Source organism: Drosophila nasuta, chromosome 3 (assembly GCF_023558535.2).
Source record: "Drosophila nasuta strain 15112-1781.00 chromosome 3, ASM2355853v1, whole genome shotgun sequence".
In the NCBI taxonomy this organism is placed as follows: Eukaryota; Metazoa; Arthropoda; class Insecta; order Diptera; family Drosophilidae; genus Drosophila; species Drosophila nasuta.
The window spans coordinates 30036912-30052483 of NC_083457.1; the positions used below are offsets into that span (position 1 = coordinate 30036912).

The window sequence follows — 15572 nt, forward strand, 5'->3', positions numbered from 1 at the left end:
GTGAAAATAAGACAGGCCATTAAAGTAATTTTTTGCGAAATGTTGCCGCCTCTTTACGTCTCCCTCTGTCTCTCAGTCTGTCGCTTTCGCGCATGCTCACCATGCTAATTACGGAGCTAGGGAGAGAGAGGCTCAACAATTGCGTCGCATATTAATTGTAGATTTTGTTAAGCGTGATTTGAAGCTGCGATAATGGCCATAAGAGTGAGTTAGCCCTTTGGCTTTGCCTTTGCCTCGCAGCATTTTTCAAAGCGCTTAAGCAGCTGTCAAAGTGTCAGAGCGGCCGTGTCTGATTCGACTGAGGCTCTAAAGAAATTGAAATCAGTTTAGAAAACCAAAAATCCGTGTAGAATTCCCCTTTCTGCCGACTCATGATACATTTTGTTTGGGCTTCAACTTGTCTGCGCCCACGTCAAAACCAATTGGCCATGGAGTGAAATACACAGCTAAACTCTTCGAAGAGAAGTGCGTATTTTGGCATTATGCAGATTGCTCGCTGTGGGCTTTTGTTGCCAAAAAGTTGACAGTTGAATGACAGAGCTACGATCTGTGTTACATTTTCGTTGATATGGCTTATTATTTGGGCAACATTCCGAGGCGGCGGCATTCCAGGAGCAGCTTAATGGCTTGATGGCGCATATTAAGAGGCAACAAATCACTTAATGCATTTCTCGCTAATTAAATAAACATTTAACGCATACACACACACGCACGCAGTGCAATAAATTTATTGCCTGATAGACAGAGGCAGCTGGAGAAAGAAAGGAAAAACCGCGCGTAATTTTCATTGACAGCTTCACTTTGGCGAGGCCTTTGCAGGCTTTGCATTTAAATTGCCTGCATGCCACTCGACGAGCCACTTACTTAGTGGCACTGGCAATGGCAGTGGCACTGGTCAGTGCTGCAGTTGCAAAGTGGCAAGAGAAGGCAGAGGGATAGCTTTAACACTCTTTGCATTCCTGCCACGTTAGCCGTTGAACTTGCTGCTCCAGCTGCTGCTGCTGCTTCTTGCCCCAAGCTGGTGGTTTCTGGTTTCTGCAATGCAAGTGCAGCAAAAGGCGGTGAATTTCTAATCATGATAAGAGCTTTTTTTTGGGGCCAGCAACAACAACAGCAACAAGGTGTTGCGCTTTATCGTTGTCTATATGCATTTGATATGTTGGCGACCTTATCGAGTTACCACTCGTAATAGCCGCAAATCGTATGATTGTTTACCGTTAGCAATGACTGCCCCTTAAACTGCCAATCATGGCAGTCGAGTGAATCCTCGAGGAGCCTCTTCCGTTTATCATTAGCCATCAATTGGGAATGTCATGCACTCATAAAAGCAATTAGCAGCTAATTATTTGCCATGTTCTGCTGACAAGTTGCAACAGCATTGCAGTTACACACAACCAAGTTCAAGAGACTAAAGTTACCGTTGACTTTGTCAACATTTTGCCAAAAGTTCTTGCTTAATTTTTAAGCTTGTCGTCGTCGTCGTCGTGTGTTGTTGCATCCCAAACAGCTACAACAACATCAAGCACGAGATGTTGCGCAGTTGGAGTTCAAATTACAGAGACTTTCATGCTGCGTAGGCAGCAGATTCTCCTACTAGACTCGACGCCGCACTGCTTTGACTCAGTTTTGGCCAGACGAAGCAAGGTTTGGTTTTGTTAATGGCCAAGAAATTAGATTCCGATTGCAGTTGGCCATAAATCAAAGCATGCAACTTGCACTCTGGGAAAAAGGTGCAGCAACCACAGCAGCAGCAGCAAAGCGGCTTTCTGTAAATCATATTACGGTTAATTTGTGAACAGTTTTGTTAAGAAGCGTTGCACATAAATCATCCACAGCCGAACTGACTCTACTGCTGCTGCTGCTGTTGTTCGGTGGGGTGGACATGTTTAACGTCTGGATATGTCATTAATAATTGTGGCAGACTCCAAGCTATTGGCACTCTCTTGGCTTACCTAATCAAATGATTTATCTGCACTCAATGTTGAAATTAAGTTAGAGTTAATAACTCGCCTGACTGTGATATTAATAGCCATGGAGCTTGCTTCATTTTTCCCACATCTGGCCTCGAAAAATGTTCAATCTTTTTGACCTTCAAAATGCTTCAAAGCGCGATTCGATAGTTTTAGTCAAACACTTAAATAGTGCTCAGAGTATCACTATTGTTGGCAACATTTCAAGGTCTGCAAATAGCACTGTGAGTATGAATATAAGTTTTGAGTATCAGCACTCGTATTCACAGCATGAAAACGTTGAACATTTCCCGTACGATTATGTGCTTACATGTTGAACAATTGGTTTTTGGAGTGCCAAAGCTGGAATAAATATCAATCAATGCCAATTTGTTGTACAAACACACAGCAACAACGTAGCAACTACAAAAAAAAAGTGGAAGAGAAGAAGATGAAGACCGAAATGTTAACGGATACATGGATGGGCCAAGCGTCAAAGTAATTATGGTCAAAAACAAAATTGAGCATAATCACCACGCACTGAGGAAACATTAATGTATAAAAATCGAAGCAGCCGCATAATTTATAATAGCCAGACGAAGCACGAAAAAAGAAAAAGAAAAGGAAGACAACGACGAGCGACAAAGATGAAGACGACAACGACGACGGCGACGAAGACAAAAAGCATAAAAAGCAAAGACACGGCTTCAATTAAAACTACGAGAGGAGATGAGAAAACAAGTTCATAGACCAAAGACAACGACCGATCGAATGTTGTTTCTGTATTTGTTGGTAGTTGGTTGTTGGTTGCTGGTTGCTGGTTGCCCGTGGGCCAGCCTTAATGTGGACTTCAACTTGGCCGCCACACGCAGACAGCGAGCAAGAGAGAAATACGTGGAGAGGGGGCACGAGATAGAGAGGAAGAGAGAGTGACTGAGCAGGACAGTCGATCTGTGGGCGTCCCGAGACAAATGCGTTTCAATTTTGATGAATTTACAAAGAGTTAAAAATTAATTAGAACTCGTCGAGTGAAACTAACATAGCTAGTTGCAAGAGGGAGAAAATAAAAAAGAAAATCGTTGCGAATCAATTACCATGGTCAACATTATTGGCCGTTATGTCAGCAGCACTCTGTTACCAGCATTTAACGCGCCAAATTTGCATTGATGATGCAATTTCACTGCCAAAGCAGCGTTGAACGATGAACGAACAACGAACAACAAGACAAAACACCGAATCGAACCGAGTCAAGTTGCGCTTCAATGTTTTCCATGCATTTTCCGGCAGAGATGAGTTCTGAAACCTGCTTTTGTTTCCAACGAACACTCTGGAGAGCACTGAAGAGATCCCGCATTCAAGTTGTTGTCTTTGCTGTGTTGCTGTTGTTGTTACTGTTCGTGTTGTTCATGCTGTTGTCTCAGGCCGAAGCTAAAGTTGAAGTGTTGGGGCATCTTTTGCTTCGATGTTTGCCGCACACAACACAAACACAACACAGATACTAAGACAGACAGTTGGAAAATTACTGGCATAGTTGTTGCTGTTGCTGTTGCTGTTGCAGCAGCTGTGAAAATTTGCACGCTCAGAAAACAATTTTCGTTGCCGTTAGCAGAGCAGAGCACAACAGCAAAAGCGCAAATGCAACACTGTGAAAATGTTGCAGCAACATTGTTGACGCTGCCAGGGAACAACATTAATTGGTCAGCTTTGTTACCCAAAGATAAGCAAACAATTTGTTCTCTTGCCAGAGGCCTCTCACTCTGGCTCTTTGGTCTCTCGACTCTTCTTAGCCTGGGAGCAACAAGTTCGTCTGCTCGTTTGGGCGGGCAACAACATGGGCTTCGGTGCTTTGGTGTGAAAATTGCCTGTGATCCGAACAAATTATGCAATTATTTTGCTTATGCGCGACTTTCTAAATTGAACATACAAATTAACAGCTGACTTTCATATACAGTTAACCGTTTAATTGATTTCTATTTGTGTTCATGCTCATTTCGCAGCTAGCTGCAATTAGTGCCACTTGGCGTATACGCAATAAATGCAATACTTGACCACACGCAGTCCCTGCACTCTAGCTAGTAGTAGAGTTCTCGGTCCACAGTTCTAGTGCCAGTCACAATCCCATCAGCAGCCTGGCTGGCTGACTGGCTATAGAACTCGACAGGCAGACATTCTTAATCAACTTTTAGCTGCAACACACAAACAAACAAACAAATAAACGAACGAGCGAACAGAACAACAAGTTGGAATGTTTGCCAGGGAACGTAGTACGAGTAGATGCCAAAGTCAATAAAAATGTCAACACGCCAAATGTCATGTTGACAAGGCAGACAACCACAGTGCCACATAGAGCTGCAATGCCGAGTAACGTATCTCGTTGCTGCCAGACACAATGCACAACAGCAGCCGGGAAGGGGAGAAGGGACCAAGAGAGCTGGAGGCTGAAAGTTGGGATCTAGGTGCTGCAAGAGGACCTGGGGGCTGCTGCTCTAGACGCAAGTAATATGTGTGTGTGTGTGTGTGTGTTTGTGTGTGTGTGTACGTGTGTTCAGCATGTTCGCCATAAAGTTTACGGCAATTTTTATTGTCAATTCAAAAATCGTTTATGACAATCGCACTAGTTGTGAGCTTGCCTGCCGGCAGGATTTTTTTTAATAAAGCCAGCCACTTGCAGTTGCTGAAGTTCGTGTACGAATAGTTCTTTATGCACAGACACTAAAACTTTTACACAGATACTATATTCATATATACGAGAATACCCTTTAAAAGAATGACCATAGGCGGTTTTGTAATTTAAAAAGCTTAAAAATTTAATGAGAAATATATGCATGAGATATCTATTTAAAGAATATAAAATAATAATAAAAATGCTTACTATAAAAAATGTTGTTTAAAGACAAACAGATCAATGAGAAATGTTTAATGTCGGAAATACATCTAAAGTTGAGTAAACATATTTCTTTATCATGTAAAGTTTAAGATTTAAAAAAATAAATATTAAAAATATATCCTATTTTATTACTCGCAATTTTGAAACACATAAATTTGCCTTTTCAATGCGCAAGCTGTATATGCCCTTTATTACAATTTATCTAAGCACACGGTATCTCGGAATCGTCCTTTGTTATTTGCTGCTGTTGCGAAACAATAAAAGCCACCGTACATTGCCAGGAGGAGTCGTCCCGTCAGGAACCCGAGTAATAATTGTTGTGTCGCAGCAACATCGTAAAACTTACTAAACAAGTCTCACCGGTCAAATACCAGGATGTTGTGGCATTTAAGGGACCACCTGTCGGTCTGTAGGTAGATGATGTGTCGCTGGCAATTGATAGTGGGGGTCAGAGATATGGCAAATAATTTGAGTATTTGTAGCAGTAGCGACTGCAGAAGCATCAATGGAAACTTTCGCTGTGCTTGTTGCTCGACATTAACCTAAATTTGTGGCCTAGCTAACAAATGAGTCAGAAACCACACAGACTGACTGACTGACTGAGTGACTGTGGCAATTGTTGCTTGGGCTGTCCATGGAGCAGTCATTGAAGCGTCCATCAAGAGCAGAGCTGAGCAGAGCCGAGCTGAGGCAACGAATGCGGCATCGACATTGCAATTTGTCAACGCGTTCGCCGTGCCGTATATAATGATCATTCATTTAGATGCCAGCCAAGCGATAAGCAGCCCAGCTAAATATAGTATAGAGAGATCTTCAGGCTGAAGCCATAATGGAGATGGCGAGTGCTTAAGCCACCACGGTTGTAGTAGTTGCCACACTTGACACGATCGTGCTGGGGGCAGCTGCAAGCAGCAAGCAGCAAGCATCGCTGTTGCAATGTTGCGGTTATCAATGGCAACGCTTTTGAACTAGTTTTAGGGCCCAAAAGCATTGGGTCTAGAGAAATCAAAACCAGTTTTATGCTTCTTTTTTTCTTTATTTTTTGGTTCAACGACTGCCAAAGTGAGCCTGAAACTGAACCCTTCTTCTCCTTCAACTTCAACTTTACCAACTTCTCCCTTTGCTTCTCCCCTGCCTCAACAAAGTTTGGTAAATGCAAAAGCAAACATTGGCAACAGCTGCCCGCAGGCAATGCCCGCATTTATTGTGTTGCATTTTATGCAAACGTACGTATGTATCTCAAGGGTGTTCTTGGTATGCCAATGTTGCCAGCAGCATGTTGCCAGCAACATTGTTGCGAATTGTGCGTTTGCACTAATGCCTAAGCCAGGTAAACATGTTAAGCATCACTCGCTCTCTGTGCTGTGTAGTCTGCCACTTTCCATTTTCAAAGGCAATTCGAGTCGAGTCGAGCTTTAATGGCTTAATAAACCTGAAGAGAGCGGGAGAGCAAAATAAAAAAGAGTGCTGTACAACACAACGGAAAACACACGCGCAGACCAAATTGAAACTTGCCACAATTGCTGGCAATTTTACGCAATTCGTTGCAGTCAACAATAAATTTGTAAATTGCGAAAATGCCGCGCGAATGAAAAGAAATGCAGGTCGCCAAACGGCCCGGCCCAGCCCCGCTTGGAGTAGTTGGAGCCCGCACAGTCGGCCCCAGCTGACTGACCGCACAATAAATTCAAAAGACTTCAATGTACAACAGTGCAACAGCGCAGCTATCCTCTCATTTTCCAATGCAACAAATTTGTGTTTAGGCACAGTTTTTGTGCAGTGCCATTTGGTGCGCTTTTCATTTGAAAAGAGCCAGCGAACAGTCCCCAGTTGCAGTCGGCAACTGGCAACTGGCAACCAGCAACCAGCAACTGGCAGTCTGTGGTCTGTGTTGCCGGCAGTCGGACAGTCGGCAGTCTCCCAATCCCAATCCCAATTGCAATCCCTGTGTGCCAGAGAGTGCCGCCAGCCGTTTGTTTGGCTTGTAATTTGAGTTTGAATGCGGCTGATTTGACAGCAGCCAACACTTTTGGTCCCCGACGTTGGCATCTGTCTCCAGCTGTGACTGCAACTGCGATTGGGACAGCGACTGCAAAGCTGGAACTGGAACTCGAACTGAAGCTGAAGCTGATGCTGCACGTGCAATGTTTCCCTTTTGGCAATCCCACGCCCGCAATTCGATGCCACGCATTCTTTACCCTCTGGTCGCAGTGTGTTATGCGCTTTAAAAATGCAAATGTCGACGCTCCATAAAACAATGGGAAAACTACATTTTAGACCGAGCGGGTTCACTCGCAGCCAGTTAAAAGCCAAAATCTGCGCAATTAATTGCTGGCAAACCGCAAACGCAACCGCCTCGCACAATATTGACACATCAGTAGCTCCACAGAGAGAGAGAGTCAGCGGACTAGAAATGGAATTGCAATCGCTAAAGCGGATACGGATACGGAAACAGCGTTGGCAACTGGCAACTGGCAAAAAGGGATGGCGACTACACAAAAAGAATTCGCATGGCCCCGAAAAAACAACAAAAGGGCGGCCACATTGTTTTGATAAAAAGCCCGCATGAGCACACAGCAACACACAAACACACAGTCAGTTGTGAGTTACTCACAAATGCACTCACACATTCACATGAATACTATAGTATATATTCGGTGGGAGTGGGTGTGGGAGTGGGAGTCAGAGGCGGTTACGCCCATACCAAATCGAGTGAAGCTACAGTTACATATGCGCAGACAATGCACAGTTATCCTTTGATAGCTACAACAACAAACAACAACCATTGGCATGAAATGGTGCATGCAACGGCTGAATGCCACCACAACCCGAGTTGTGTATGCGCTACAATTGAAATCTAGTTTAAACTTTTAAATAGGAATTAAAGTCGAGGGACGAAATGGTGAATACCGAAAAAATCTATGTTTTTATTTTGATCTACACATAAATTATTAAAATCCTTTAAAAAACTGTTTCTTTAATTAATGAAGAGTATTAAATAATAATAATGATATGAAAATAAATGACTCTTTTTTTTATATATTGTATAATAATTTATTTTCTACAACTTAATCTCGTGGACACTTCTTTTGTTGTTACGATCAGTGAAGCTTTTAAAAGCCGATCAATGCATCAGCATGTTAACACGAAAGACGCTTTTGATACCGACATCTTATTTTGTTAATTTTGTTGATGCGATCAGTGACGCTTTTAAAAGCTATCCTATAACATACGTTAGCATGTTAATGCGAAAGTTCATTTAAACAGGCAGCTCATTTGTTAATGTTGTGTCTACGATCTATTAAGCTTTAAAAAGCACATTAATACATATGCTGTCACTCCTACACAACGTCAACTAGACAGCATTACCAGTTTGCAGAGTATTTAGGGTGTTTGCTAGGATAACAATGTCAGGCTACAACAAAATGACAAACAGCGACAGCCCAAGGGCCCGGAAAGCAGACAACAGTAAAACACACGAATATATCAGACGAGCAACAAACAGCAACAACAACAAAAACACAACAAAGATGTCGATTTGTTTGTGCAAATGCTGTGAAGCGTATTTGTATTTTCATTTTGACGTTTCGCAGCACACCAACAAAAAATACAATCCTTTTTTGAGCGACGCATAAAAAACGCATAAAAAATTAACTAAAATTGACAGCTTGTTCAAATGAAACTCTGACGAAAAAAAGAAACAAAATAAATGAAAAATAACATATAAAAAAATATGAATAGGAAGTGCAAAACCGCATAAATCCAACCCGGCGAATTACAAAGGAATAAAGACAACAGCGCACCAGCAAAAAAAAATCAAAAGGGAAAACACATTTTATGTGGTTTTATATTACATTAAAAATATGATTTGCCAGCTTAAATAATTTGGTTCCCAGACCCAACTATGCGCACCTTTAACCCGACATGCCATATCGGAAATATTTTAATTAAGTTTAAATTAGATACGCCACAAAAATCAGCAATTGCTAAACACAACTAATCTCCGCTTTTCTTCTCTCTCTCTTTCTGTTTTTTAGGCCCATCAGTCGAACGCCGCTAACGCAGATTTCGTATCTGCAGAAGATCCCGACATTGCCGCGCCACTTCTCGCCCAGCCATGGCCAACAGCCTGGTGCTGGTGCTGGTACATTGCCGCTGCCGTTGCCCCCGGCACTGGGCAACTTGGGCCTGCCCAGCAGCTCATCGGCGAGCGCATTGTATGGGGCACAGAATGCGGGCAACATGTTGCCCACATCACCATTGCCGCTGCAACGACATCAGCAATACTTGCCGCCGCATCATCAGCAGCTGCCACCAATGCAGTTACCCGCTGGTCCACCTGGTGCCGCATCCACACAGTATTCGCCAGCTGCCTCGGGCTGCTCCTCGAACTCCAAGTATTCGAATTCCTCGCTGAAGCAAACGCATGGTCATCCGCATCCACATCAGCAGCATCAACAACATGGACAGCATGGCCATCATCAGCTGTCACCGGCGCTATCGACACCCTCGCCACCATCGCTGCTGCATCATCCAGCCGCGGGCTCCTCGTCAGCGTCGGCACATGCGCCATTCTTGGCCGGCCCGCACATGGATATCCAGCGACAATCGCACTCGGACGATGACAGCGGCTGCGCGCTCGAGGAGTACACATGGGTGCCGCCTGGCCTGCGACCAGATCAGGTAAGTGAACAGGTCTGATCTGTTATTGTGTCCCCAGAGCCCAGCAAAGAAGAAGATTTTGAAATTTTCGCTTGATCGCTGATTGTTGATGCTTGATTTGTGACCACCGATAAGCGGCAAGCGCTCCACTTGACTTATTGTGCGTCACTACAGAGCACAGAGTACAGAGCACAGAGTGGAAGTCAACGTTGTCGAGGGCCAGCTGTAAATAAATATGCAATACAAGGCCATAAATCAGTCAGCCAGTCAGTCAGGCGTTGGCATCGCAACGCTTCGAAACCCTCACGCATCTCGCCTCGAATGTCACTGCATCTTTTGGTTGCATCTTCTGGCGACAAACACGTTGCAAGTAAAAGCCTACTATATCTGCCAAGTATTGTGAATTAGATTGCGCTAATGAAACTCTAATCGGAGCAACTGCTTCCCACTCGTGTTCGCAGCTGTACTAGTTTTTTGGCTTCGCAATTTTTCAATGTGACTGCGACTTTTATGGCCAATTCAATGCTGTAAAAAATCGGCTACCATTTGAGCCGATTTTTTCAATTATTTTCGGCTGACATAAACGCCACATAAATTATTTGCGTAAAATATGCGCCAATGGCGTATAAATCTTGCGCAATCTTTCGGCCCGTTGCTCGCCTAAAAGTTCGCTACCAAAATTTTTTTGGCAGTTCCAAGAGAGAAAGAGAGAGAGGAGTGGGAAAGACGCTTGGCGGTCTCCAGTCACCAATCTCCAGCACACCACACACACATGAGGACTCGCGTTAATCCTCGCTCAACATGCACTGACAACGCCGCCTATCAAATGTCTCGCAGTCGCAGTCGAAGTTTTTTTTTGCCATTGGCATTGCCATGGCCAATGCCATATTGTATTTTTGGCAAACGTTACAAACAGAATTGAAAATTTATTTACAGCCATTTACGTTGACGCAGCATAAGCCATGTGTCAGTCAGGCAGTCAGTCAGTTGCCAGTCGCCGAACAGTTGGCCAGCTTCAATGTGGCGGATGCTGCTGAAAATGAGATGGGGAAATGAAATGGGACTCTGAGAGTTTGCGGTCATTTGAAAACTTTAACAGGCACTTGCATAAAACGTGGCCAATAAAGAATTGTGCTTAGAAGTTGACCGAGCTGCACGTTAAGCACCTTTCAACCTGGCCAAATGGAAAATCAACGTAATAAAATCAAAAATCTTTTGGCAGCTTACCTGCTGTGTGCCAAGCTAAAGCAATGTGGCCAGTTGACGGGCTACCTCTCCGATTCCCACCGATCAACGTGATGATGACGATGATGATGATGATGAGGCGACTGCAACTGGGGACTTGACTGGGGGGAATTGTCGGGCTTAACCCTTTTTAGCTTGAGTTTATCTCGCCTCGCTCACAGTGTGTGACCTCTGTTCGCTATTCGGTCTGTTGCTCTGCCTTTTTGCCGACTGCATTCCAGCTTATCCATACTTCATGCCACATGCTTCATTCTTCATTCAACATTCTTCTTGTTTGGTCTCATTGCAGGTACGCTTGTATTTTTCCCAAATACCCGACGACAAAGTGCCATACGTCAACAGTCCCGGAGAGCAGTATCGTGTGCGACAATTGCTGCATCAACTGCCGCCGCATGATAACGAGGTGAGTGTATATTCAATACTTGTATTCAGTTACGACTCTGCAAGTAGTAGTAGTTGTTGTAGTGGTGTGTCCCTGGTGAGAGAGAGAGACTGCCCTGTCAATTTCCTGGTATTTATTTAAATGTGTGCGCGTTTTATCGTGATTGCATGGCCAATGCCAGTGCCGATGTCGATGTCGCAGTCGATGTCCCTCCTGGACAACGACAACTCAAATTACGGCAACGGCATATCAAAGTCAATGCCAGCGATTTTCCCACACATTTTCACCGCTTTTGCTCCTCCGCTTGCCTTTTAATTAATCAAGGAAACAAGTGCAACTAACTGAACCCACAAAAAAAAAATACGAAAATAAAAATAAAACCACAAAAAACTACGACAAAAACTACGTTGAGCGGATTCGCAATTGCAAGTTGCAAATACGAGTATCAGTTACCGTTTGTTAGCATTTTAACCACTGCCACTAACTGGGGGTTGCCATGTTAACGACCAGTTAGCAGAGCAGACTGCGATGCGTTGAGGGAATGTGTGGCAAATGCCCAAATTCCAAGCCGAAAAGTCAAATCAAAATGTGCAGCAAACAAAAAAGAGGCAGCCGAAAAATTTGCATACAACACAAACGAGACGCTGCTGACCGCAGTTGGAGCTGGCTGGATGGAGAGATGGACTAGAAGCAGTTGGGAGTTGATGGGCAGCGTTGTCTGCCAGCTACCGGTCTCTGTCTGCGGTTGTCTGTGCCCTGCCCACTGGCCACTTGAGCCACGCATCAGCAGCTGTTGTTGTAGACAAACAATCTTCGGGTTGAGTTGACTTCTGGGAAAGATCACTTTAAGCTTTAGCGTTACCTTTCGTTGCTGCTGTTGCTGCCCACGGGGCGTGCTTCAAGTTGCAGCCTTGCCTACCCAAGGCATCCATCTCTCAACTCAACTCAACGCAACTCAACTTGAACATATGATTTGGCTGTCTGGAGAAAAATAAAGAATAAAAAAGAAAACAAAACGGTTCTTTCTGTTACCTTCTGTCATTGCAGGTTCGTTACTGTCACTCACTGACGGATGAGGAGCGCAAGGAGCTGCGCCTGTTCTCCACACAGCGCAAACGTGATGCACTTGGTCGCGGCAATGTCCGACAACTGATGAGTGCCCGTCCCTGCGATGGCGTAAGTCAGCCCCCAATTCCCCCAGCAACTGAGGAAAACTACAACTTTCTTCCCTCTCTCTCTCCATCTCGCAGTGCGATGAACTGATTTCCACTGGCGACATCGCTGTGTTTGCCACGCGACTGGGACCAAATGCCAGCTGGCATCCTGGCTGCTTTACTTGCTGCATTTGCCGCGAGCTGCTCGTGGATCTCATCTACTTTCATCGCGATGGACGCATGTACTGTGGCCGTCATCATGCCGAGACGCTCAAGCCGCGCTGCTCTGCCTGCGATGAGGTAAGTGTGCGGGGAACATTGCAACTAGCGAAACTTTTACTTGTGCAACTTGTGCATAACTTTTCGTGTTTAACTTTCGCACTCCTAGATTATCCTGGCGGATGAGTGCACCGAGGCCGAGGGACGTGCTTGGCACATGAATCACTTTGCCTGCCACGAGTGCGACAAACAACTCGGAGGCCAGCGTTACATCATGCGAGAGGGGAAGCCGTACTGTCTGCTCTGCTTCGATGCCATGTTCGCCGAGTACTGCGACTATTGCGGCGAGGCCATTGGCGTCGACCAGGGCCAGATGAGTCACGACGGTCAGCACTGGCATGCCACCGACGAATGCTTCTCGTGCAACACCTGCCGCTGCTCGCTGCTGGGTCGCGCTTTCCTACCGCGCCGTGGCGCCATCTATTGTTCGATAGCCTGCAGCAAGGGCGAGCCACCAACGCCCTCGGATAGCTCCGGCACTGGCATGTACACCACGCCCACGCCGCCCGCTCAGCGTGTGCGGCCGCAGCAGACGCGCATACCGAGCAGCCACGCCTCCAGCTCTCCGCCCATGTCGCCACAGCAGCAGCAACAGCATCAGGCTAGCTTCAATCAGGCCATGTATCAGCTGCAGAGCCAGCAACTGGCCGCAGGCGTTGGCAATGAGGCAGCCGGCGGTCTGTTGGTGTCGCATGGCAAGCAGAGTTATCCCACCTCAGACTCGGATGCGGGCGTCGTCAAGGATCTGGACCAGAGCCGTCATAATGCTGGAGGCGATTTCACCGATTTCTCCAGCTCGCAAAATATGTCGCCACTGAATTCGCCCGGCGACTTTCAGCCACATCTGATGCCAAAGCCCATGGAGCTGCAACGCGACGGAGTCTACAACTTCAACGAGATGGCCACCAATTTGGATGCCGCGTGGCCCGCCAAGCCACCACTGGGCGCTGCACATAGCTATCAGATGCAACGGCAGCTGCAACAAGTCTCCAAAATGGAGAACTCCATCACCTCCAGCATGCCAGAGTTGGGCGTGAGCGGAGTGCAGCACATGGCACATTTTGGTCAACCGTTGCCCGCTGCTCCGCCGCTGCATGCCTCCGCTCAGCAGTTCCATGCGTCACAGCATGAGTATGCGGACATTATGCATCCACCGCCACCGCCGCCAACAACATGCGGCGAACTACCCGAGCTGCCCACGCCCAATCTGAGTGTTGCGTCCACGGCGCTGCCGCCGGAGCTAATGGGTTCGCCCACGCACTCGGCAGGAGATCGTTCGCTGAACACGCCACTCTCCACGCAGTCGGCCACGCAGCCGCCCACGCATCCGGTGTCCATACTGAGCGGTGGCTCCTCATCCTCGCCCATGAGCGGTGAGCCGGGCAAGAAGAAGGGCGTCCGCTTCGAGGGAATTCCCGACACCTTGCCGCGATCCCGCAGCTACTCCGGCAATGGCGCCGGCACCAGCGGCAGCGGCGGGGAACGAGAGCGTGAACGAGACAGAGATCGAGAGCGGGATAGAGATGGCAATCGACATGGACATGGACATGGTTCGCGACGGCGTCGTCGTCGCAAGTCGTCGAGTCATCATCGCAGCGGCAGCGGGCATCGCTCGCATTCCACAACCCGAGCCGACACCTATGCACCGGCCCAGCCGTTGTCCTCCTCCTACCAAGGTCCGCCATCGGTGCTGCAAACAACGACGATGGCTGACAGCGAGGCGATGACGTTGCCACACAAATCGCCGAGGCATCAGCGCGAAAGGGAGCGAGAAAGGGAACGAGAACGAGAACGCGAAGAATCGGAGGAGTCGGATGTGTGTTCCACGTGCTCGTCGAGTTCGTCTAGCTCCGAGGATTACATGATGATGTACCAGCTACCGCAGCGGCGACACTATGGCGGCGTTCGCGTCAGCTATGTGCCCAACGATGCCCTCGCCTACGATCGCAAGCGCAAGCCCTCGGACATGGCCGGCGATAAGGACAAGAACTGCATAATCTCGTGATGGTCGCCGGCAGCCATTTTAATTAGCGCTGATTGCGCGGCAGCTGCGCCAGCAACCTGGCGCGTTTGTGGTCGTTAATAAATGAGATGTGCCAGGGGCCAGGTTGCTAACGAAGCAGCCACCAGGTGGGCATCAATTATTAATGCACTCGGATTATGGACAGTGGCAGATACAAATACGAATGCAAATAGCATTCGAGATACAAATAGAAGTCTATCTACAGATACAGATTTACAAATAGCAATAGAGAACTCTCATATCCCGCACTCAACAAAGCAATAAAGTTCAACTTGAGTTTAAGGCGCCTAGTTAAGACCCCCAAATCACAATATGGAACCCCCTACCAAGTGGGTCTCAATGCTGTTCCAAAAAAAAACAAACATAAGAGAACATTATTAGTTAAGCAAATCAAACTAACAAAATACTATACATAAATAATTTAATTATATTTTTATACAAGATACATATAAACTAAAGTTGATGAAAACTATCTTTGAGGATATATCTATTTATTTCGCATAAGTTTCAACTATTTACTACAACTATTTACAACAATAAATATAATTATGTAGCATAATGCATAAGTAGGAAACACGATGCGATATGATTTGGCTAAAGAAACTTACAATAATTCTAGACTAAGTCCAACAACTGTACGAAACTAAGTTCTAAATATACAAATACGATTATAAATAAAGAGTTCAAAGCAAACACTATACTTTTAACAAAACATACTTTTAAATAAAATAAAGTTAATAAAAATGAACGCTTCTCTTTATTTACTTTGCTGAAAATAGCTGAGCTATAAAATATTTCAGATAGTGCTAAAATTTAAATCAAATTTAAATCTTGCGGATAATTTTGTATACTAATTATTTTTATTAATTTACCAATCAGAAAACCAACAATTTTGTATAGTAAAATTTAATTTTTTTTATTTATTGAATCTTCTGTTTAGTTAAGGCTAACAATGTTATGAAATCTTGCAATTAATACAACAAAAAATTAT

General features: G+C 45.5%; 1 protein-coding gene across 3 annotated transcripts in view; it reads left to right on the forward strand.

Annotated features, from left to right (window-relative positions):
• LOC132790207 (protein prickle) overlaps window positions 1–14948 on the forward strand; it is a 72475-nt gene extending 57527 nt beyond the window's left edge. For all 3 annotated transcript variants that reach the window (XM_060798669.1, XM_060798668.1, XM_060798667.1), the window contains 5 exons: window positions 8874–9519; window positions 11033–11146; window positions 12173–12301; window positions 12376–12579; window positions 12668–14948. In XM_060798669.1, coding sequence (XP_060654652.1) covers window positions 8874–9519; window positions 11033–11146; window positions 12173–12301; window positions 12376–12579; window positions 12668–14563 — 2989 coding nt within the window. In that variant the 3' untranslated portion in view covers window positions 14564–14948. The remainder of the gene's footprint in view (window positions 1–8873; window positions 9520–11032; window positions 11147–12172; window positions 12302–12375; window positions 12580–12667) is intronic.
• The last annotated feature ends 624 nt before the right edge of the window (window positions 14949–15572 follow it).